This window comes from Xenopus laevis, chromosome 8L (assembly GCF_017654675.1).
Source record: "Xenopus laevis strain J_2021 chromosome 8L, Xenopus_laevis_v10.1, whole genome shotgun sequence".
NCBI lineage: Eukaryota > Metazoa > Chordata > Amphibia > Anura > Pipidae > Xenopus > Xenopus laevis.
In genome coordinates, this window is record NC_054385.1 from 629,711 (window position 1) to 654,216 (window position 24,506).

Genomic DNA, 24,506 nt, shown 5'->3' on the forward strand with positions numbered 1-24,506 from the left:
GGAACACAATCTTGGGTTCATGGGGTTTAGATGAGTTACCCCAACTGGCAGAAGAACCCACAGGAGGTGCAGGAACAGGATTAGGCGGCTGCTGCGAAGGCCCCAACTGGCGGGTCAGATTGTGGAATCCTTGAAGCAAATAATTCTGTTTTTGCTCTTGCTCTTCCATACGTTGCAGCAAGGTAGTGAGCAACATCTCAGTGGAAGTTTGGGGTGTAGCAGAGGCAGCAGCAGCTTCATGACCGTCGTCCTCCATGGCCCGTGATAATGTCACGGCCGGCACCCATATACCAGAACAGGTGCCAAGTACCCTGGTCTCGGCTCGGCTTCACCAGTAGTGTGACCACCGTTGGGCTTCGGGAGGAGCCCTCAGCTTACTTGGGTGCCACCTGGACTTAACGAGGGGTACAAGGCGAGATGTTCTGGCTAGCAGAGGGGCACGGCAGGTAGATAGTCTTTTGGGCCGAAGGTCACGGTACAAATGCAGCAGGCAAGAGAATCGTCAGACAGGCAGGGTCGAGGCAGGCAGATACCAAGAATCGTCAGGCAGGCAAGGGTCAAACCGGGTAATCAAACAGATGGGGTCAGGCAGAAGAGTAGTCGAGATGCAGGCAAAGGTCAGGATTCGGATACAGGCAGGGATCAAAACCGGAATAACAGATACAAGTTTCACAGGAACAGACAGCACAAGACTTCAGGAACCACCAGAATCAAGATTCTATCACGGACACTGGCTGGGAGTAGGAATGGGCCTTAAATACCTCCAAATTTCGTGCCAAAATGTGCCCAATGCGCGCTGGCGTAATCGCGCTATTGCGCCTGTACCTTTAAGAGGCGCACAGGCGCGCCGCGCGCCCTAGAGAACCAAGATGGCGCCGGCACTGGAGGCCGGAACAGGAGCGCCTGGTGGTCTAGTGGACCGCCACACCACTAGACCACCAGGTAATTTTATTACACTTAGAGTTCTGCACATACCTTCCTTAAACATTATCATTTAGACGTAAAGTCTACTAATAAGGCAAATGTAGGCTTAAAAGTATTAGAGTCGGTGTTTAACTCAAAATAAAGTGTTCTTCCAAGCAGAAAAAATTGGAATTGTTATTGAGACCAACCCTAATATATTGCTCAAGTATATCACCCTTAGTGGTCATGGCTGCCACAGTGACCAGGGAAAATGGAAAATTTCACTTCATACTTACCGAAATTTTCTTTTCCTGGTTACTGTGGGCAGCCATCACAATAAGCCCTCCCAAAAGCACAGCTCGGACAAACAGACTAGAGAAAGGGAGCGGAAGGAGTGGATAAGGGAGAGGTAGGGGGCTCATTGGATGAGTTTGGAGGAACTGTCCTATCAGCGTGTGGGAGTGGGAAAACACCCTTAGTGTGATGGCTGCCCACAGTAACCAGGAGCCAGGAAAAGAGAAAATTTCAGTAAGTATGAAGTTACATTTTCCATTAAGGCTTCTTATAATGAAAAGCTTTTCATTTTTGGCTAACTAACTATATTAGAAACATTTTTTATTTTGCACAGCCTATCTATTTACCCACTTTTTATTTTTACACTGAACAATTCCTTTAAAAATAGAACTTTTTCATTATTTGGTATTTAGAGCTCTAAATCTTGTTCCAGAAGTGGAAAACTTAAACACTTAAAAAAGGTATCGTTTTCCTGGATAAATTACCGCCCCCCCAGGAGAGCGCACAAAATGTTCAAAAAACCTACCTGCCCTCAACACTGCTCTGCCTGTCACCTCACCCCTTTTAAAACCAAACACATATGAAATCCACAGCCTGCATGGCTAATTAGCAATTCATGTATTTGCATGATACATGGCTGCACAGAAATCAGTTCAGTCTGCAGCATCTAAATGAGTTGATAATTAGCCATGCAGCCTGTGGATTTCATATGTGTTTGGTTTTAAAAGAGTGAGGTGGCAGCCCTACTGTCCCTGCTAGATGTGTAATTTACATACGTTTCTAAGCAAGTCACTGCTGGTTTTGTTGCAATTTTGTACAATTATGCTTAATGCCAAAGGTATTAAAAGATAAAAATATAGAAAATAATAAAATAGTATTTATTCCCAGAAAAGGTTGCACCCCTTTGGCACTCCATTCAGTTTTAGTGTAGGCAGAAGGAGAGGGCCAGAATTGGGAGAACAATGTTGCTCCTTCCTTTTCTGCAGTATTTGTCTGCATGGCTGTGTGATTGTTACAAAGCAGGTTTATTTATATGCTGCGTCTGTTAACCTCTGCCATTACAATTGAGTAATCAACCAATAATCATTCAAATTATGTGACTGGTTACAGTTCACAAGCACCCAATAAATTACTAGGAGGAGGGCAGTATCAACATCCAATAGGAAACAAGTAAGGGCAAAGCCTGGGCATGATGATGTCATCATATAATAAGTTCTTGGTGTGTCAGGTTCAAAATAGGCCACTCCCATCACTTCAGAAAACTGGTCAGAGAGAAGGACTGAGTTAATAGGTATAAAAATGTTTCCTTTTACATTGGCATTTTTACTTTTTGTTATGGAAAATGTTTTTTCTAACACATTGAGAGCATTGTTAGTGGTTTCATAAGATTTGTACATTGAAGGTGAACAACCCCTTTAATGTCTCACTGCTGCCCTCATATGGCTCAAGCCTGGAAGAGCATGAACAGGTGTGTTTTTTTTGTGTCTCACTGCTGCCCTCTTGTGGCACAATCCTGGATCACCACACATTGCCAGGGTAGTCTCTCCTTCATCTCTGCTCTCATACTGCCAATGCCCTGGCACAATATTACTGACCTTGCGACAGACATGCTGTTGTTTTTGCAATGTCCATTGAAAAGCAGCACACTATGGGGCAAATTCACTAAGCGCCGAAGCGCCGAACGCTAGCGTTAATTCGCTAGCGTTTGGCATTTTCATTACTGCGCAAATTCACTAACGAACGCTGGCGTAGTTTCGCTAGTGTTACTTCGCACCCTTACGCCTGGCGACGTTTCGCTAGCGACGTAACTACGCAAATTCACTAATGCGCGCAGTGTACTGAACGCTACCTTTTACGCTAGACTTCCTTCGCCACCTCAGGACAGGCGAAGCGCAATAGAGTAGATAGGGATTGCTTCAAAAAAAGTCAAAATTTTTTCTAAGTCCCAAAAACGCTGGCGTGTTTTCTACATTATGGGTGATAGGCTGAAAAAGATCGAAAAATTTTTTGGAGCTCCCCTCCTTCCCCCCTACATTTCCTGACTCATGGCAACTTACCTAGACAGTGGGCACATGTGTAGGGCAAAATAAACATTTTTATTTGATGTTTTTCAAGGTTTTCTAGCCATTTGTAGTGCTGATACGTATTCCTCCATTGAAATTTGAATTTGGCGCCGTATGCAAATTAGCCTTCGCTAGCGTAACTTCGCTTCACTAAGCGAATTAACGCTAGCGCAACTTCGCAACCTTACGCTACCCCTGTGCGCAACTTCGGATTTTAGTGAATTTGCGGAGCGCTGGTGAAACTACGCCTGGCGAAGTGCGGCGAAGCGCGGCGAAGTTGCGCCTGGCGAAACTACGAATGTTAGTGAATTTGCCCCTATATCTCCATATCTACTTGAGTACTTTAATAGTATTTCGGAGAAAGGTAGATTCCACCCACAAGCTGTGGAGGCCCAAATTACTGTAATCCCAAAACCAAATAAAGATCCTCAACAATGCCCTAGCTACAGACCAATCTCGCTGATTAATATAGATATGAAGATTTATGCAAAAATATTAAGCAACAGAATTAAAGATTACTTACCAGAATTAATACATACTGACCAAAAGGGATTTATTCCTAAAAGAGAAGGGAAAGAAAATACATATAAAGTGATCTCATTGATTAATCAGGCTAAAAAGATTGACATTCCATCAATTATACTTACTACGGACGCCGAAAAAGCTTTCGATAGGGTGTCATGGAGATTTCTGAGGGAAACTTTAGTTGGTTTTGGATTTGGCCCAGCTATTATACACAGAATATTTGCGCTATACAATACTCCAACTGCCAGAATTAAAATTAATGAAATTGAAATATTTAATGAAACAAGACAGGGGTGCCCGCTCTCACCAATCCTCTTCACTCTTGTTATGGAAACCCTATGAGCACACATTAGGAAGGATAATGACATCTCTGGTATCACAGCATATGGCAAAGAATACAAATGCCTGGCTTTTTCAGATGATCTATTACTATATATTAACAGCACCAAAAGAAAAAGGAGGCTTAGGGCTCCCTGATCCTTACCTTTACTATGTAGCGGTCCACTTAGTACGAATCTGGGATTGGTGTGAATTGAACTATCACAACACCCCTACCCCTTAATAGGCACTACTTTGAAAATATGGCACAAAAACAAATTAGAAAATGGGTTAACAAAAGCCCCATATATATTACAAACTTTAGTACAGAATCCAGAGTTCCAGCCAAGTATGGAGTACAGGGCATTTAGTAGATGGGAGAATTGGGGCACTACAACTACCAAAATAAGAGACTTCATCAGAAACAAGAGAATGATGCCCTTGACAGAATTCTAAAAAAGATGGGGTTCACATCCGAGAGATGGCTGGAGCTATACACTCTAGACTGAGCTCAGATTGGGAGAGAGCGGAAACCCTTTGGGAATCAATAATTACCGCTCCAAAGGACATTAGTAAACCTCTATCTACAATGTATAAGCTACTCCTTGAGACTTACCATCCTAGCTTCGATTCACAACGTAGGCATTGGCCAAACGGGTTAATGATTGAGATTCCTCAAGATCTATGGAAAGATGTCATTAAAACTATTTACAAAACTTCTATAGCTGCAAAAACAAATTATTAGCAAGGTGGCATTACACCCCAATGAAACTTAACAGGATGTACCCTAATAACTCGGGGAGGTGCTATGAAGAAGAAGGTAACCATACGCATATATGGTTAACATGCCCAGTGTTGAAGTATTATTGGGAAAATACTGTATAATAGATGCCATAGGAAAGATAACACAGAAGAAGATTAGGATAGATAATCCAAGTGGTATTATTTTACATTTACATGAAAATACAAGGAAAATAATAAAAGACCCACTCACTCTGCAATTACTATAATCAGCAAAGGCGATAATCCCTAAGCGATGGAAATCAGCAGTCCCACCAACATTTAGAGAGTGGCTTGTAAAAAGAGAGGAAATTAGACAGATGGAGGAAATCACATTGCTAGAACATAACCAAAGTGAAAACTACTGGGAAATATGATCACCTTGGGAAAAATATATGAAATCATTAAACCCTTAAAGGGGAAGGAAACCTAGTTGGCGCAAACCCCCCCCCCTCCCGTTTGTTGCCCACCCTCCCTCCTCCCCCCTGGCCTACCCGTCCCGCTGGGCAAATGCCCCTAACTTGTTACTTACCCTTCTGCGCAGGTCCAGTCCAGGGAGTTCACCGACGACATCTTCTTCCACGCGATCTTCTTCCTGCTTTGAACGGCGCATGCGCAGTAGGATCGTTTCGCCGGTACGATCTACTGCGCATGTGCGTGACTTTTGGCGCATGCGCAGCAGATCCGTACCGGCGAAATGATCCTACTGCACATGCGCCAAAACGCCGTTCACAGCAGGAAGAAGATCGCGTGGAAGAAGATGTCGTCTGTGAACTCCCTGGACTGGACCTGCGCAGAAGGGTAAGTAACAAGTTAGGGGCATTTGCCCAGCGGGACGGGTAGGCCAGGGGGGAGGAGGGAGGGTGGCAACTCTAGTTGCGGCCAAGGTTTGGTGCGGACTCGGAAACTTTTTAAAGGAGCGCTAGCGTTTAAAGTGCTTTCTTCTGAGCAGCTTAGGCTACAGGGTGTTTGTGATCACAGGTACATTTCTATCTGACTGATCTTTTTTGGTAGTTTCTTTTCTCTTTGGCAAATATAAGATCGTTGTTTGTAGATATGGAGTCTAACCCACAAGTGCCGAGTAGCACAGCAAATGCTGCCATAGAGTAAGTTTGCTTAAAACAAAAAGTGTGCACATATTGATATTTTTCTCCATATTTTCTTGCTTCCTTTTAGTGTGCCTACCCCAAGGAAAACTTTATCTAAGGAGAAAAATAGGAATTGTGTGGCTTGTGAGAAGCCAGCCCTTAAACAGTGAAAGTTGTGCGAGAGGTGCACAAGAAGATTGGCAGGGGATGCGGCAGCAGATGCTGCTAATGAGATGGATCAGAGAGGCAACTGCTGAAGGTATCAGGCCTGGATTTACAAACGGGCGTCCCAAGGCCATCTCTGCTCATCTCCCCCTCTCCATCCGTGTCCCTTCTGCTTCCCCCTCCGCATCTCTCTCCCCTTCGCCTCCTCTTATGCTTCCCCCTCCGCATCTGAGTCTCTCTCTCTCCCCTTCCCATCCTCCTCCGCGTGTCTCTCCCCTTCCCCTCAGCCTCCCCTTCTGCTTCTCTCTCTGCATCCGAGTCTCTCTCCCCTCCCCATCCGCCTCCTATTCTGTTTCCCCATCAACTTCTGCTTCCCCCTCCGCGTGTCTCTCCCCTTCCCCCTCAGCTTCTCTCTCCCCTCCCCATCAGCCTCCACTTCTGCTTCCCCCACCGCGTCTCTCTCCCCTTCCATTCCCCGTCCGCCTCCCCTTCTGCTTCCCCCTCCACGTCTCTCTCCCCTTCCCTTTCAGCTTCTCTCTCCCCTCCCCATCCTCCTCCTCTTCTGCTTCCCCCACCGCGTCTCTCTCCCCTTCCATTCCCCGTCCGCCTCCCCTTCTGCTTCCCCCTCCACGTCTCTCTCCCCTTCCCTTTCAGCTTCTCTCTCCCCTCCCCATCCTCCTCCTCTTCTGCTTCCCCCTCCGTGTCTCTCTCCCCTTCCTGTCTGCCTCCCCATCAGCTTCTGTGCCCCCCTCCACGTCTCTATACCCTTTCCCTCCCCTTCTGCTGCCCCATCAGCTTCTGCTTCTCCCTCAGCTTCTCTCTCCCCTTCTGCTTCCCCATCAGCTTCTCTCTCCCCTTCCCCTCCCCTTCTGCTTCCCCCCTCCGCATCTGCGTCTTTCTCCCCGTCCGCATCCCCATCCCCTTGTGTGTGTATATACGTATATCTTGAATATGTGAAATTGCGCATGCGCAACTGACTTTAAAGCTGCTGGGTGGCATGCCGCCCCTGAATTTCTGCCGCCCTTGGCCCGGGCCTGGAAGGTATAAAAAACATGGGAAAGTTGTGCTCATCACTAATTTTTAAAAACATTAAAGGAATTATTCAGTGTAAAAATAAAAACTGGGTAAATAGATAGGCTGTGCAAAATAAGAAATGTTTCTAATATAGTTAGTTAGCCAAAAATGTAATGTATAAAGGCTGGAGTGACTGAATGTGTAACATGTCAGTCAGAACACTACTTCCTGCTTTTCAGCTCTCTTGCTTTACACTGACTGGTTACCCTGGTTACCAGGCAGTAACCAATCAGAGACTTGAGGGGGGGGGCACATGGGTCATATCTGTTGCTTTTGAATCTGAGCTGAATGCTGAGGATCAATTACAAACTCACTGAACATAAATGTCCCATTCAAGTCGCTGACTAACTCAGAGTTAGAGAGCTGAAAATCAGGAAGTAGTGATCTGGCTATTATGTTACACATCCACTCACTCCAGCCTTTATACATTACATTTTTGCCTAACTAACTATATTAGATACATTTTTTATTTTGCACAGTCTATTTATTTACCCAGTTTTTATTTTCTCACTGAACTGTTCCATTAATCTGGGGTGCAATGAGGCTGCGACTACAAAATTCATACAGACAAATACATGAGGTCCCGTGCACTCAATCCATTAATAATAATATTATATGTAAGACATTGAGACATTTTGTGCCTTAAACTACCACAAACGCTTCCCCTTTAAACAAAACAGGGATTGTTTGTCCATATATTGCAATGTAGTTAAGCAGAACAACTACGTCCCACTCACCCCCAAACTCAACTTTCATCTGATTCACTAACAATTCTATTGCTACATTATACACTTTATACAGAGACTAAGTTTTACCTGCAACTGACTTGCTGCTTTCAAGGTTAAATCTCCCAAACGTGGTTGCTCTTTTATTGGCCACCAGCGGGATCACGTGACTACAGCTGGTCTAGATATCTAAGTGCCATATATTTCGGAACAATCACAGGCTTGTTTCATGCAACAGAATGACTCAGGGCTTGATAATTCTTCCTTGTAGGGATTTAAAGTTCAGCTCTTCTCATAGTGCTGTGGTAAAACACTGCTGCTGCTTTAAAGTGTAAGGCTTCTTAATTCCTATCATAGCACTGCTCTGTGATCCTTTTAAAGTGCTACCGCTATATATTTACACAGAATGGGAGGCTTATATTAAGAGCTGTGCTGGCTCAGTGGCTTTGGCTGTTGTATTTAACACAAAGGTTTGAGTGCTCGGATAGCGCAGAGGCTGGAGGTTCCTTCACTAAGGTTTTGAGTTTGATTCCTGCCAAAGAACTTTGGTAAATGATACATTTATAGTACTGGCTTAATGGGTTTTAACTAAATATTTACAAAGAACGACAAGAATTTATCAAGTGCTTGGATAGCACAGAGGCTAGAGATGCTGTTTCCTACTCAAAGGTTTTGAGTTTGATTCCTGCCAAAGAACTTTGGTAAATGATAAATTTATAGTACTGGCTGAATGTGTTTTAATTATATATTAACACTGAATGTAGAAGTTCTATCAAGTGCTCGGATAGCGCAGAGGCTAGAGGTGCCGTTTCTTTCACAAAGGTTTTGAGTTCAATTCCTGCCAAAGAACTTCGGTAAATGATACATTTATAGTACTGGCTTAATGTATTTTAACTTATATATTTACACAGCATGAATACTTTTTATCAAGTGCTTGGATAGCGCAGAGGCTAGATGTGCCGTTTCCTTGACAAAGGTTTTGAGTTTGATTCCTGCCAAAGAACTTTGGTAAATGATAAATTTATAGTACTGGCCTAATGTGTTTTAAATAAATATTTACAAAGAATGACAAGAATTTATCAAGTGCTCAGATAGCACAGTGGCTATATGTGCTGTTTCCTTCACTAAGGTTTTGAGTTTGATTCCTGCCAAAGAACTTTGGTAAATGATAAATTTATAGTACTGGCTTAATGTGTTTTAACTAAATATTTACAAAGAATGACAAGAATTTATCAAGTCCTCGGATAGCACAGAGGCTAGATGTGCCGTTTCCTTGACAAAGGTTTTGAGTTTGATTCCTGCCAAAGAACTTTGGCAAGTGATAAATTTATACTACTGGCTGAATGTGTTTTAACTAAATATTTACAAAGAATGACAAAAATTTATCAAGTGTTCGGATGGCGCAGAGGCTAGATGTGCCGTTTCCTACTGAAAGGTTTTGAGTTTGATTCCTGCCAAAGAACTTTGGTAAATGATACATTTATAGTACTGGTTTAATGTGTTTTAACTAAATATTTACAAAGAATGACAAGGATTTATCAAGTCCTCGGATAGCACAGAGGCTAGATGTGCCGGTTTCTTCACAAGGGTTTTGAGTCAATTCCTGCCAAAGAACTTTGGTAAATGATAAATTTATAGTACTGGCCTAATGTGTTTTAAATAAATATTTACAAAGAATGACAAGAATTTATCAAGTGCTCAGATAGCACAGTGGCTATATGTGCTGTTTCCTTCACTAAGGTTTTGAGTTTGATTCCTGCCAAAGAACTTTGGTAAATTATAAATTTATAGTACTGGCAGATGTGTTTTAACTAAATATTTACAAAGAATGACAAGAATTTATCAAGTCCTCGGATAGCGCAGAGGCTAGATGTGCCGTTTCCTTGACAAAGGTTTTGAGTTGGATTCCTGCCAAAGAACTTTGGTAAATGATAAATTTATAGTACTGGCTGAATGTGTTTTAATTATATATTAACACTGAATGTAGAAGTTCTATCAAGTGCTCGGATAGCGCAGAGGCTAGAGGTGCCGTTTCTTTCACAAAGGTTTTGAGTTCGATTCCTGCCAAAGAACTTCGGTAAATGATACATTTATAGTACTGGCTTAATGTGTTTTAACTTATATATTTACACAGCATGAAAACTTTTTATCAAGTGCTTGGATAGCGCAGTGGCTAGATGTGCCGTTTCCTTGACAAACGTTTTGAGTTCGATTCCTGCCAAAGAACTTTGGTAAATGATAAATTTATAGTACTGGCAGATGTGTTTTAACTAAATATTTACAAAGAATGACGAGATTTTATCAAGTGCTCGGATAGCACATTGGCTAGGGGTGCTGTGTCTTTAAAGGAGAAGGAAAGATTAAAACTAAGTAAGCCTTATCAGAAAGGTCCATCTAAATATACCAGTAAACCCCCAAAGTAGCGCTGCTCTGAGTCCCCTGTCAAAAGAAACACTGCATTTCTTTCCTTCTATTGTGTACTCATGGGCTTCTATATCAGACTTCCTGCCTTCAGCTTAAACCTCACTGCCCTGGGCAAGAGCATGCTCAGTTTGCTCCCCCCCCTTCTCTACTGTAATCTGATCCCAGAGCAGGGAGAGACTCAGGCAGGAAGTGATGTCACACCATGGTAATACTGCAGCTCCTATGCTAAACAAACAGAGAGCTTCTAGAGCGGTTTACTCAGATATGGTAAAACATTCTACAGAATAAATATAGAATTCTAGCTTGCACTATTGCAGCTAATCTACTGGCAATAAAATGCTTCTGTAGCTTTCCTTCTCCTTTAACAAAGGTTTTGAGTTTGATTCCTGCCAAAGAACTTTGGTAAAAGATAAATTTCTAGTACTGGCTTATTGTGTTTTAACTAAATATTTACACAGAATGAATAGATAATTCAAGTGCTCGGATAGTGCAGAGGCTAGATGTGCCGGTTTCTTCACAAGGGTTTTGAGTCAATTCCTGCCAAAGAACTTTGCTAAATGATAAATTTATAGTACTGGCCTAATGTGTTTTAAATAAATATTTACAAAGAATGACAAGAATTTATCAAGTGCTCAGATAGCACAGTGGCTATATGTGCTGTTTCCTTCACTAAGGTTTTGAGTTTGATTCCTGCCAAAGAACTTTGGTAAATTATAAATTTATAGTACTGGCAGATGTGTTTTAACTAAATATTTACAAAGAATGACAAGAATTTATCAAGTCCTCGGATAGCGCAGAGGCTAGATGTGCCGTTTCCTTGACAAAGGTTTTGAGTTGGATTCCTGCCAAAGAACTTTGGTAAATGATAAATTTATAGTACTGGCTGAATGTGTTTTAATTATATATTAACACTGAATGTAGAAGTTCTATCAAGTGCTCGGATAGCGCAGAGGCTAGAGGTGCCGTTTCTTTCACAAAGGTTTTGAGTTCAATTCCTGCCAAAGAACTTCGGTAAATGATACATTTATAGTACTGGCTTAATGTATTTTAACTTATATATTTACACAGCATGAACACTTTTTATCAAGTGCTTGGATAGCGCAGAGGCTAGAGGTGCCGTTTCCTTGACAAAGGTTTTGAGTTTGATTCCTGCCAAAGAACTTTGGTAAATGATAAATTTATAGTACTGGCCTAATGTGTTTTAAATAAATATTTACAAAGAATGACAAGAATTTATCAAGTGCTCAGATAGCACAGTGGCTATATGTGCTGTTTCCTTCACTAAGGTTTTGAGTTTGATTCCTGCCAAAGAACTTTGGTAAATGATAAATTTATAGTACTGGCTTAATGTGTTTTAACTAAATATTTACAAAGAATGACAAGAATTTATCAAGTCCTCGGATAGCACAGAGGCTAGATGTGCCGTTTCCTTGACAAAGGTTTTGAGTTTGATTCCTGCCAAAGAACTTTGGCAAGTGATAAATTTATACTACTGGCTGAATGTGTTTTAACTAAATATTTACAAAGAATGACAAAAATTTATCAAGTGTTCGGATGGCGCAGAGGCTAGATGTGCCGTTTCCTACTGAAAGGTTTTGAGTTTGATTCCTGCCAAAGAACTTTGGTAAATGATACATTTATAGTACTGGTTTAATGTGTTTTAACTAAATATTTACAAAGAATGACAAGGATTTATCAAGTCCTCGGATAGCACAGAGGCTAGATGTGCCGGTTTCTTCACAAGGGTTTTGAGTCAATTCCTGCCAAAGAACTTTGGTAAATGATAAATTTATAGTACTGGCCTAATGTGTTTTAAATAAATATTTACAAAGAATGACAAGAATTTATCAAGTGCTCAGATAGCACAGTGGCTATATGTGCTGTTTCCTTCACTAAGGTTTTGAGTTTGATTCCTGCCAAAGAACTTTGGTAAATTATAAATTTATAGTACTGGCAGATGTGTTTTAACTAAATATTTACAAAGAATGACAAGAATTTATCAAGTCCTCGGATAGCGCAGAGGCTAGATGTGCCGTTTCCTTGACAAAGGTTTTGAGTTGGATTCCTGCCAAAGAACTTTGGTAAATGATAAATTTATAGTACTGGCTGAATGTGTTTTAATTATATATTAACACTGAATGTAGAAGTTCTATCAAGTGCTCGGATAGCGCAGAGGCTAGAGGTGCCGTTTCTTTCACAAAGGTTTTGAGTTCGATTCCTGCCAAAGAACTTCGGTAAATGATACATTTATAGTACTGGCTTAATGTGTTTTAACTTATATATTTACACAGCATGAAAACTTTTTATCAAGTGCTTGGATAGCGCAGTGGCTAGATGTGCCGTTTCCTTGACAAACGTTTTGAGTTCGATTCCTGCCAAAGAACTTTGGTAAATGATAAATTTATAGTACTGGCAGATGTGTTTTAACTAAATATTTACAAAGAATGACGAGATTTTATCAAGTGCTCGGATAGCACATTGGCTAGGGGTGCTGTGTCTTTAAAGGAGAAGGAAAGATTAAAACTAAGTAAGCCTTATCAGAAAGGTCCATCTAAATATACCAGTAAACCCCCAAAGTAGCGCTGCTCTGAGTCCCCTGTCAAAAGAAACACTGCATTTCTTTCCTTCTATTGTGTACTCATGGGCTTCTATATCAGACTTCCTGCCTTCAGCTTAAACCTCACTGCCCTGGGCAAGAGCATGCTCAGTTTGCTCCCCCCCCCTTCTCTACTGTAATCTGATCCCAGAGCAGGGAGAGACTCAGGCAGGAAGTGATGTCACACCATGGTAATACTGCAGCTCCTATGCTAAACAAACAGAGAGCTTCTAGAGCGGTTTACTCAGATATGGTAAAACATTCTACAGAATAAATATAGAATTCTAGCTTGCACTATTGCAGCTAATCTACTGGCAATAAAATGCTTCTGTAGCTTTCCTTCTCCTTTAACAAAGGTTTTGAGTTTGATTCCTGCCAAAGAACTTTGGTAAAAGATAAATTTCTAGTACTGGCTTATTGTGTTTTAACTAAATATTTACACAGAATGAATAGATAATTCAAGTGCTCGGATAGTGCAGAGGCTAGATGTGCCGGTTTCTTCACAAGGGTTTTGAGTCAATTCCTGCCAAAGAACTTTGCTAAATGATAAATTTATAGTACTGGCTTAATGTGTTTTAAATAAATATTTACAAAGAATGACAAGAATTTATCAAGGGCTCGGATGGTGCAGAGGCTAGAGGTGCCGTTTCCTACTCAAAGGTTTTGAGTTTGATTCCTGCCAAAGAACTTTGGTAAGTGATAAATTTATAGTACTGGCTTAATGTGTTTTAACTAAATATTTACAAAGAATGACAAGAATTTATCAAGTCCTCGGATAGCGCAGAGGCTAGATGTGCCGTTTCCTTGACAAAGGTTTTGAGTTTGATTCCTGCCAAAGAACTTTGGCAAGTGATAAATTTATAGTACTGGCTGAATGTGTTTTAACTAAATATTTACAAAGAATGACAAGAATTTATCAAGTGCTCGGATGGCGCAGAGGCTAGATGTGCCGTATCCTACTGAAAGGTTTTGAGTTTGATTCCTGCCAAAGAACTTTGGTAAATGATACATTTATAGTACTGGCTTAATGTGTTTTAACTATATATTTACACAGAATTAATAAACTTTATCAAGTGCTCGGATAGCGCAGAGGCTAGATGTGCCGTTTCCTACTGAAATGTTTTGAGTTTGATTCCTGCCAAAGAACTTTGGTAAATGATACATTTATAGTACTGGTTTAATGTGTTTTAACTAAATATTTACAAAGAATGACAAGGATTTATCAAGTGCACGGATAGCGCAGAGGCTAGATGTGCCGTTTCCTACTCAAAGGTTTTGAGTTTGATTCCTACCAAAGAACTTTGGTAAATGATACATTTATAGTACTGGCTTAATGTGTTTTAACTATATATTTACACAGAATTAATAAACTTTATCAAGTGCTCGGATAGTGCAGAGGCTAGATGTGCCGTTTCCTTCACAAAGGTTTTGAGTTTAATTCCTGCCAAAGAACTTTGGTAAGTGATAAATTTATAGTACTGGCTTAATGTGTTTTAACTAAATATTTACAAAGAATGACAAGAATTTATCAAGTGCTCGGATAGCACAGAGGCTAGATGTGCCGTTTCCTTGACAAAAGTTTTGAGTTTGATTCCTGCCAAAGAACTTCGGTAAATGATACATTTATAGTACTGGCTTAATGTGTTTTAACAATATATTTACACAGAATTAATAAATTTTATCAAGTGCTCGGATAGTGCAGAGGCTAGATGTGCCTTTTCCTACTCAAAGGTTTTGAGTTTGATTCCTGCCAAAGAACTTTGGTAAGTGATAAATTTATAGTACTGGCTTATTGTGTTTTAAATAAATATTTACAAAGAATGACAAGAATTTATCAAGTGCTTGGATGGCACAGAGGCTAGAGGTGCCGTTTCCTTCACTAAGGTTTTGAGTTCGATTCCTGCCAAAGAACTTTGGTAAATGATAAATTTATAGTACTGGCAGATGTGTTTTAACTAAATATTTACAAAGAATGACGAGATTTTATCAAGTGCTCGGATAGCACATTGGCTAGGGGTGCTGTGTCTTTAACAAAGGTTTTGAGTTTGATTCCTGCCAAAGAACTTTGGTAAATGATACATTTATAGTACTGGCTTATTGTGTTTTAACTAAATATTTACACAGAATGAATAGATATTTCAAGTGCTTGGATAGCGCAGAGGCTAGATGTGCCGGTTTCTTCACAAGGGTTTTGAGTCAATTCCTGCCAAAGAACTTTGCTAAATGATAAATTTATAGTACTGGCTTAATGTGTTTTAACTAAATATTTACAAAGAATGACAAGAATTTATCAAGTGCTCGGATGGCGCAGAGGCCAATGAACTTGGGTAAATTATAAATGTAATAGTACTGGCTTAATGTGTTTTAACTATATATTTACACAGAATGAACAGATTTCATAAAGTACTGGGATAGTGGAGTGGCAAAGTGTGCCATTTCCTTCACAAAGGTTTTGAGTTTGATTCCTGCCAAAGAACTTTGGTAAATGATACATTTATAGTACTGGCTGAATGTGTTTAAATATTTACAAAGAATGACAAGGATTTATCAAGTGCTCGGATAGCGCAGAGGCTAGATGTGCCGTTTCCTACTGAAAGGTTTTGAGTTCAATTCCTGCCAAAGAACTTTGGTAAATGATAAATTTATAGTACTGGCTTAATGTGTTTTAACTAAATATTTACAAAGAATAACAAGGATTTATCAAGTGCTCAGATAGCGCAGAGGCTAGAGGTGCCGTTTCCTACTCAAAGGTTTTGAGTTTGATTCCTGCCAAAGAACTTTGGTAAATGATAAATTTCTAGAACTGGCTGAATGTGTTTTAACTAAATATTTACACAGAATGTAAAAGTTCTATCAAGTGCTCAGATAGCGCAGAGGCTAGAGGTGCTGTTTCCTTCACAAAGGTTTTGAGTTCGATTCCTGCCAAAGAACTTTGGTAAAAGATACATTTCTAGTACTGGCTGAATGTGTTTTAACTAAATATTTACACAGAATGAATAGATATTTCAAGTGCTTGGATAGCGCAGAGGCTAGATGTGCCGGTTTCTTCACAAGGGTTTTGAGTCAATTCCTGCCAAAGAACTTTGGTAAATGATAAATTTATAGTACTGGCTTAATGTGTTTTAACTAAATATTTACAAAGAATGACAAGAATTTATCAAGTGCTCGGATGGCGCAGAGGCTAGAGGTGCCGTTTCCTTCACAAAGGTTTTGAGTTCGATTCCTGCCAAAGAACTTTGGTAAGTGATACATTTATACTACTGGCTTAATGTGTTTTAACTAAATATTTACAAAGAATGACAAGAATTTATCAAGTGCTGGGATAGCTCAGAGGCCAATGAACTTGGGTAAATTATAAATGTAATAGTACTGGCTTAATGTGTTTTAACTATATATTTACACAGAATGAACAGATTTCATAAAGTACTGGGATAGTGGAGTGGCAAAGTGTGCCATTTCCTTCACAAAGGTTTTGAGTTTGATTCCTGCCAAAGAACTTTGGTAAATGATACATTTATAGTACTGGCTTAATGTGTTTTAAAGAAATATTTACACAGAATTAAACGATTTTATCAAGTGATGGGATAGTGCAGAGGCCAAAGTACTTGGGTAAATGATAGATTTATAGTACTGGCTTAATGTGTTTTAACTATATATTTACACAGAATGACAAAATTTTATCAAGTGATCGGATAGCGCAGAGGCTATATGTGCTGTTTCCTTCACAAAGGTTTTGAGTTTGATTCCTGCCAAAGAACTTTGGTAAATGATAGATTTATAGTACTGGCTTAATGTGTTTTAACTAAATATTTACACAGAATGACGAAATTTTATCAAGTGATTGGATAGCGCAGAGGCTATATGTGCTGTTTCCTTCGCAAAGGTTTTGAGTTCGATTCCTGCCAAAGAACTTTGGCAAATGATAAATGTATAGTACTGGTTTAATGTGTTTTAACTATATATTTACACAGAATGAAACGATTTTATCAGGTGCTGGGATAGCACAGTGGCTAGTTGTGCCGTTTCATTTTTTCAGATATACTGATAGAAACAATACAATTCTACCGATAGCTGATGATTCAGCACTAACAATGGCCTATGTCTGGGTGCCATCAAAGGCACCCAATCTAAATTTTCCATCCAGCCCGATCCCTGAGCCGACCTATATCCAAGTCTTCTGCCGATAACGGTCGGCTCTTTTCCCACCATACACACACTGAATTTCGTATGGAAATTAGTTTTGTCTAATCTGTGCGTCTATGGCCACCTTTAGGCTCCCGGCTACTTTCTTTTTGATCAACTGATCAAAGAACTGAGTGGCCCGGCTTCCTTGCCCAAATGGTATAACTTTGAAGCGTCTTAGAAGGCAGATACGGATAGCACCTTTGCATAGCCCCCCTGTGGAAATGTCTAATCTGAGAGACTGGCTGGACTTTCCTTGTCGGGTTCTTCTGTCTCCACAAAACCTTCAGGCTTGGGGGGCGGCTTCCCTTGTCACTGCTGCTGTGGCACTCTGGGTACCCAAGTACAAGTGCTCCTCCTTCTCCCAGGTAAGATGCTTCTGTTTGGGCAGGTGGCACAAGCCATTTCAGGTTGCAGTACAATAAGAGGGGTCTCATTGACTGCAGGCTACGAGCTACATTACAGCCCTTACAGCTGGAGGAAGGAAATTTCAATTCAGATGGAGTTTATATTATCCCTAATGCTGGTCGCTATTCCTCCACTGAGATCTTTTGAATCCACTGTAGAACTGCAAATTTCATTTTCAGGTAAAGTTAGTTAAAGGGGTTGTTCACCTTCAATGTACAAATCTTATGAAACCACTAACAATGCTCTCAATGTGTTAGAAAAACCATTTTCCATAACAAAAAGTAAAAATGCCAATGTAAAAGCTAATTTCTATACCTATTAACTCAGCCCTTCTCCTGTCTCTCTGACCAGTTTTCTGAAGTGATGGGAGTGGCCTATTTTGAACCGGACACACCAAGAACTTCCTATATGATGACATCATCACGCCCAGGCTTTGCCCTTACTTGTTTCCTATTGGATGTTGATACTGCCCTCCTCCTAGTAATTTATTGGGTGCTTGTGAACTGTAACCAGTCACATAATTTGAATGATTATTGGTTGATTACTCAATTGTAATGGCAGAGGTTAACAGACGCAGCATATAAACAAACCTGCTTTGTAACAAACAATCACACAGCCATGCAGACAAATACTGCAGAAAAGGAAGGAGCAACATTGTTTGGCAAACCTTTGGCATTAGGCATAATGTCAGTTATTTACAAAATTGCAACAAAACCAGCACTGACTTGCTTAGAAACGTATGTAACTTACACATCTAGCAGGGACAGTAGGGCTGCCACCTCACCCTTTTAAAACCAAACACATAAGAAATCCACAGGCTGCATGGCTAATTATCAACTCATTTAGATGCTGCAGACTGAACTGATTTCTGTGCAGCCATGTATCATGCATCTAAATGAGTTGCTAATTAGCCATGCAGGCTGTGGATTTCATATGTGTTTGGTTTTAAAAGGGTGAGGTGGCAGCCCTAAGTGACAGGCAGAGCAGTGATGAGGGCAGGTACGTTTTTTGAACATTTTGTGTGCTCTCAAAAAATAATAATATATTTCTGGAAAGTACAAGTGTCATCTCCCATAGTAGCCATTATAATCCAATAATTAAAATTTTTTAAAATTTCTTTTTCCTGTGTAATAATAAAACAGTCGATTGTTCTTGATCCCAACTAAGATATAATTAATCCTTATTGGAAGCAAAACCAGCCTATTGGCTTTATTTAGTGTTTACACCATTTGCTAGTACTAAGATCCAAATTACAGAAAGATCTGCTATCCGAAAGACCCCAGGTCGCAAGCATTCTGTATAACAGATGCCATACCTGTACCTTGTACTTGATCCCAACTAAGATATAATTAATCCTTATTGGAAGCAAAACCAGCCTATTGGGTTTATTTAATGTTTACATGATTTTCTAGTAGACTTAAGGTATGAAGATCCAAATTATGGAAAGATCCATTATCCATAAAACTCCAGGTCCCAAGCACCTTGATCCCCCCATCTGCACAGTTGAAGTCTCTGCAGTACACAGCCCACACTCCCCCTCCCTCTCACAAACGTGTAACAGTTTCTCTTCAGTACCTGAATACTGCTCAAATTCCCCAGCACAGGAAGCAGTGGCAGATTGACAGCAGACATAGCCAATAGGAGTTAAGTTAGCTGCCAGTACAATGTGTGATGTCATATAAGGAAGAGGAAGTGAACACTGTAGTGTTTTTGGGGGTCAGTGACCCCCTCCCAGCACAGGGTCTGTGTGGAACTGAAGGATTAGTACAGGGACACTTCTGGGGTGAATATCTCTTGAACTGTACTTTTTCTGTTAACTATTTCTATGGAAAAGTTTGTTCTATTCATGTGAACTGTTAGATTTGTCATTTTGTTACAAAGGTGAACAACCCCTTTAAGTGTAGGGTAAGCATTTCAGACTTGAAATTGCCCTATTTTGTGTTCCCAGTGGGAGCTGTCATGTTGTTGTACAGTTTCCTTCTCTGTATATTTGTAGTTAAACATATGAATGGCAGCTGCTATACTTTCCTTCAGTACAGTTTGAGGGTAGACCCTATTGTTTGCCCACAGATATTATGAAGCCACTGTGGGGCAATTCCATTAGCTGGGGCTGTTCCCCTTTGCCCACTTTCTCTGTCCTGGCCAGGGAAACGAATGGAGGATGTTGACAAGCAAGTTGGACAGTCCGCGAACCTACTTGGATCTCTGGACGCAGCAAAGTCACAATCCAGCTGAGATGGTGTTAAAAACATTTATGGTAACTATATCCACTGTAGCCCTATAGGAGCCCTCCTGCTGCTGGTGAACTACAGCTACCAGCATTCCAGACAAAGCCTTAGGCTGTCTTTGGGAAAAAATGCTGCTAGTTGTAGTTTGACAACATCTGGAGCAAAATGCAGCCTTCCCACCACAGACAGATGCTAATTTCAGCTCTTCTTGTGCAGGTTTGGGTGAGTGAGGCGGCGGTACGTCGACTCTTTGACTTAATGATTGAAATGGAGAGAGAAGACCTCATGTTATGACTGGCCCACCAATGTCTGCTCTCCCCCAGAAGGAATTGGAACATTCTGCAGAGTGGGGAGATCACGTGGTGTGAGGGGGATAATGTCTGACAAAGGGGCGGGCCTGCTGTTGAGTGGGTGGAGACTGGTGGGAACATGGGAGGGAAGCAGAGCACATGACAACCAGGGTGTTCAGAGAAATGTATGGACCTACATTGTGAGCAAAGGAATTCCACGCTCTCGGGGTCATTTCATGTTAAAGGCCTGTAAAAATCCATTCTATGAAGGATCATTTCTGTCTGTCCTGCTGGCCTTTTCTCCCTTTCCAGGGACAGGGGTGGTGGAATACTTTGGGGGTCGCGGATAAAAAGACAGTCCTCCTCCTACTTAATCCAGCACAGAAGTTTTGTTATTACATTAATAGCCCCCACCTTTGTCACAAACAAGCTAAATGCTGTGTATAGTTTAAACTTGCCTGTCACCTAGAGACACAGAATAGAGCGGCAACGTGATTACACAATACCCTAACTAGCACTCTAATCCTCAAGGTACAATACCCTAACTAGCACTCTAATCCTCAGGGTACAATACCCTAACTAGCACTCTAATCCTCAGGGTACAATACCCTAACTAGCACTCTAATCCTCAGGGTAGAATACTTTAGCTAGTACTCTAATCCTAGGGGTACAATACCCCAACTAGGACTCTAATCCTCAGGGTATAATACCATAGCTAGTACTCTAATCCTCAGGGTACAATACCATAGCTAGCACTGTAATGCTCGAGGTACAAAACCTTAGCTAGTACTCTAATCCTCAGGGTACAATACCATAGCTAGCACTCTAATCCTCAGGGTACAATACCATAGCTAGCACTCTTATCCTTGGGGTGCAATACTTTAGCTAGCACTGTAATCCTCAGGGTATAATACCATAGCTAGTACTCTAATCCTCAGGGTACAATACCATAGCTAGCACTCTAATGCTCGAGGTACAAAACCTTAGCTAGTACTCTAATCCTCAGGGTACAATACCATAGCTAGCACTCTAATCCTCAGGGTACAATACCATAGCTAGCACTCTAATCCTCAGGGTACAATACCATAGCTAGCACTCTTATCCTTGGGGTGCAATACTTTAGCTAGCACTGTAATCCTCAGGGTATAATACCATAGCTAGTACTCTAATCCTCAGGGTACAATACCATAGCTAGCACTCTAATGCTCGAGGTACAAAACCTTAGCTAGTACTCTAATCCTCAGGGTACAATACCATAGCTAGCACTCTAATCCTCAGGGTACAATACCATAGCTAGCACTCTAATCCTCAGGGTACAATACCATAGCTAGCACTCTTATCCTTGGGGTGCAATACTTTAGCTAGCACTGTAATCCTCAGGGTATAATACCATAGCTAGTACTCTAATCCTCAGGGTACAATACCATAGCTAGCACTCTAATGCTCGAGGTACAAAACCTTAGCTAGTACTCTAATCCTCAGGGTACAATACCATAGCTAGCACTCTAATCCTCAGGGTACAATACCATAGCTAGCACTCTAATCCTCAGGGTACAATACCATAGCTAGCACTCTTATCCTTGGGGTGCAATACTTTAGCTAGCACTGTAATCCTCAGGGTATAATACCATAGCTAGTACTCTAATCCTCAGGGTACAATACCATAGCTAGCACTCTAATGCTCGAGGTACAAAACCTTAGCTAGTACTCTAATCCTCAGGGTACAATACCATAGCTAGCACTCTAATCCTCAGGGTACAATACCATAGCTAGCACTCTAATCCTCAGGGTACAATACCATAGCTAGCACTATTATCCTTGGGGTGCAATACTTTAGCTAGCACTGTAATCCTCAGGGTACAATACCATAGCTAGCACTCTAATGCTCGAGGTACAAAACCTTAGCTAGTACTCTAATCCTCAGGGTACAATACCATAGCTAGCACTCTAATCCTCAGGGTACAATACCATAGCTAGCACTCTTATCCTTGGGGTGCAATACTTTAGCTAGCACTGTAATCCTCAGGGTATAATACCATAGCTAGTACTCTAATCCTCAGGGTACAATACCATAGCTAGCACTCTAATGCTCGAGGTACAAAACCTTAGCTAGTACTCTAATCCTCAGGGTACAATACCATAGCTAGCACTCTAATCCTCAGGGTACAATACCATAGCTAGCACTCTAATCCTCAGGGTACAATACCATAGCTAGCACTCTTATCCTTGGGGTGCAATACTTTAGCTAGCACTGTAATCCTCAGGGTATAATACCATAGCTAGTACTCTAATCCTCAGGGTACAATACCATAGCTAGCACTCTAATGCTCGAGGTACAAAACCTTAGCTAGTACTCTAATCCTCAGGGTACAATACCATAGCTAGCACTCTAATCCTCAGGGTACAATACCATAGCTAGCACTCTAATCCTCAGGGTACAATACCATAGCTAGCACTCTTATCCTTGGGGTGCAATACTTTAGCTAGCACTGTAATCCTCAGGGTATAATACCATAGCTAGTACTCTAATCCTCAGGGTACAATACCATAGCTAGCACTCTAATGCTCGAGGTACAAAACCTTAGCTAGTACTCTAATCCTCAGGGTACAATACCTTAGCTAGCACTCTAATCCTAGGGGTACAATACTTTAACTAGTACTGTAATCATCAGGGTATTATACCATAGATAGCATTCTAATCCTCTGGGTACAATACCTTAGCTAGCACTCTAATCCTAGGGGTACAATAGCCTTGCTAACACGCTAATTGTGGTACATGTAGCCTCTAGCACTCTAATCAAAATACAAGTATACCCAAGTCAGCACTCTAATCAAGGTACACAGATGCCCCAGCTAGCACTCTGCCCAGGGTACAAGGATACCCAAGGTAGCACCCTAAAAGTCCAGATCCCCAGTCTAGCTTTAAAGGCATAGCACTTTCAGATTTAAAGGGTTAAGCTAACCAATGGACAAGGATGCCTGTGCTGGCACTGCCAAGTGTTAAAGAGACAGCCAGAATAACTTTAAGGGGAGCATTAACAAAAGTGTCAGCTTTATGGCACAGGTATACATTACACTCCAGGGAAGCTGCCATCAGGGGGGGAGTTTCTGGGGGTATGAATGCAGAATGCAGATTTCAAAACACTCACGCTCCTTGGAAACTTGCTCAACACCCCACTATGACACATACTTGGTCCAGCCCCCCCAAGTAACCAAAGAGATAATTACCCATGCCAGCAGGGTCTCCTTCTCAGCCACATGGTAGATGAGGCGCAGGGGGCGGGAGGAGTTGTGCATGTGACAGTACAGGTAGCGGTACACATCAAATAACCTCTGTCTCTCCTGCTCGTTGCTGTACGGACTGTCAGCTTCTGGGCTGCAAAAGCACAGAGACAATTTACTCGCACGGCGGTCATGGAAATCTTTGTGCACCATCTTCCTGGCATTCATATGCTCATTCAATGCAAGTACCCAATATAACACCTATATGGCACCCCTCCCAACAGCATATTGTATCATGGGGTAATCCTGGGTACTACAAGCCAGGCATGGATTATCATGGGATGTGGGTGGGACTGAAATCAGCGTGCCAGGTATAGTAACACCTCTTCCACCCAGACCCATGGGATCTCACTAAATGTACTGGGACAGGGCTAGAAGCTATAAACGACAGCATTTACGGGTTAGCCTTGGAACAAGTGGCAATATGTCTAAAAGGAAAGTGAGGAGACAAGAGGGGTGCCCCAGGAATGAGAACCCACCTGATGAACTGAGGGAGTTGCTGGTAAGTCTCCGATACATCCAGGGGCTTATAAACAAAGTGCAGTAGCTGTAGGATTCCCACCAGGGAGGCGCTATAGGAGCAGTATCGTATAGCCCCAGCCAGGGCTTGCAGGGATCCCTGGTATTCCATAGCACTTTGGATCTTCCTCTTGCAGCCAGACACAGCATAGAAGGACTCCTTATCGGTGGAGAGCAGCACCAAGCACACAGTGCATTGTGGGTCCAAGTAGGAAATATAGGCATAAAAATAACCATCAGGGTTGAAACGAGGAAGGCAGATGGGTGTCCAAATCTCCCCCGCCTGAAATGCAGAAGAAGCCCCGATGAGGTTGAGCAGGAGATGGAGGTCAGCAGGATCTAGGCGGCAATCCTCAATGACGGCTTTCTCCTGCACCATGGTCACTAGCTGCTGCTGGGCCACCAAGATGGAGAACACCAGGTTGGGTGTGATGGCCTTGGTCAGAATGGAACTGAGCGAGTCCCTCAAGGTGGTGGGAATAACCACACAACGCACTGCCCCAAACAGAACCCCCAGGTCCATCTCCATCATGTCCAGCAGGCTGTCCAGGATCTTTTCAGAACCGGTCAGTAGCCAGCGCAGGTCGTTATCCTTACTGATTCTTTAACCCCCCCCTCAAACCAGCTCTTCATTCAAAGTCC

At 41.5% G+C, this 24,506-nt stretch overlaps 1 protein-coding gene across 1 annotated transcript in view; it reads right to left on the reverse strand.

Moving 5' to 3' along the window:
- LOC108698836 (vacuolar fusion protein MON1 homolog B) overlaps window positions 1-24,506 on the reverse strand; it is a 43,424-nt gene that overhangs the window by 18,094 nt on the left and 824 nt on the right. Inside the window, exons 3-7 of the mRNA XM_041572863.1 lie at window positions 23,825-24,466; window positions 23,292-23,439; window positions 5,098-5,176; window positions 4,720-4,785; window positions 3,784-3,819 (exon numbers count right to left, since the gene is read on the reverse strand). Coding sequence (XP_041428797.1) covers window positions 5,147-5,176; window positions 23,292-23,439; window positions 23,825-24,466 — 820 coding nt within the window. The 3' untranslated portion in view covers window positions 3,784-3,819; window positions 4,720-4,785; window positions 5,098-5,146. The remainder of the gene's footprint in view (window positions 1-3,783; window positions 3,820-4,719; window positions 4,786-5,097; window positions 5,177-23,291; window positions 23,440-23,824; window positions 24,467-24,506) is intronic.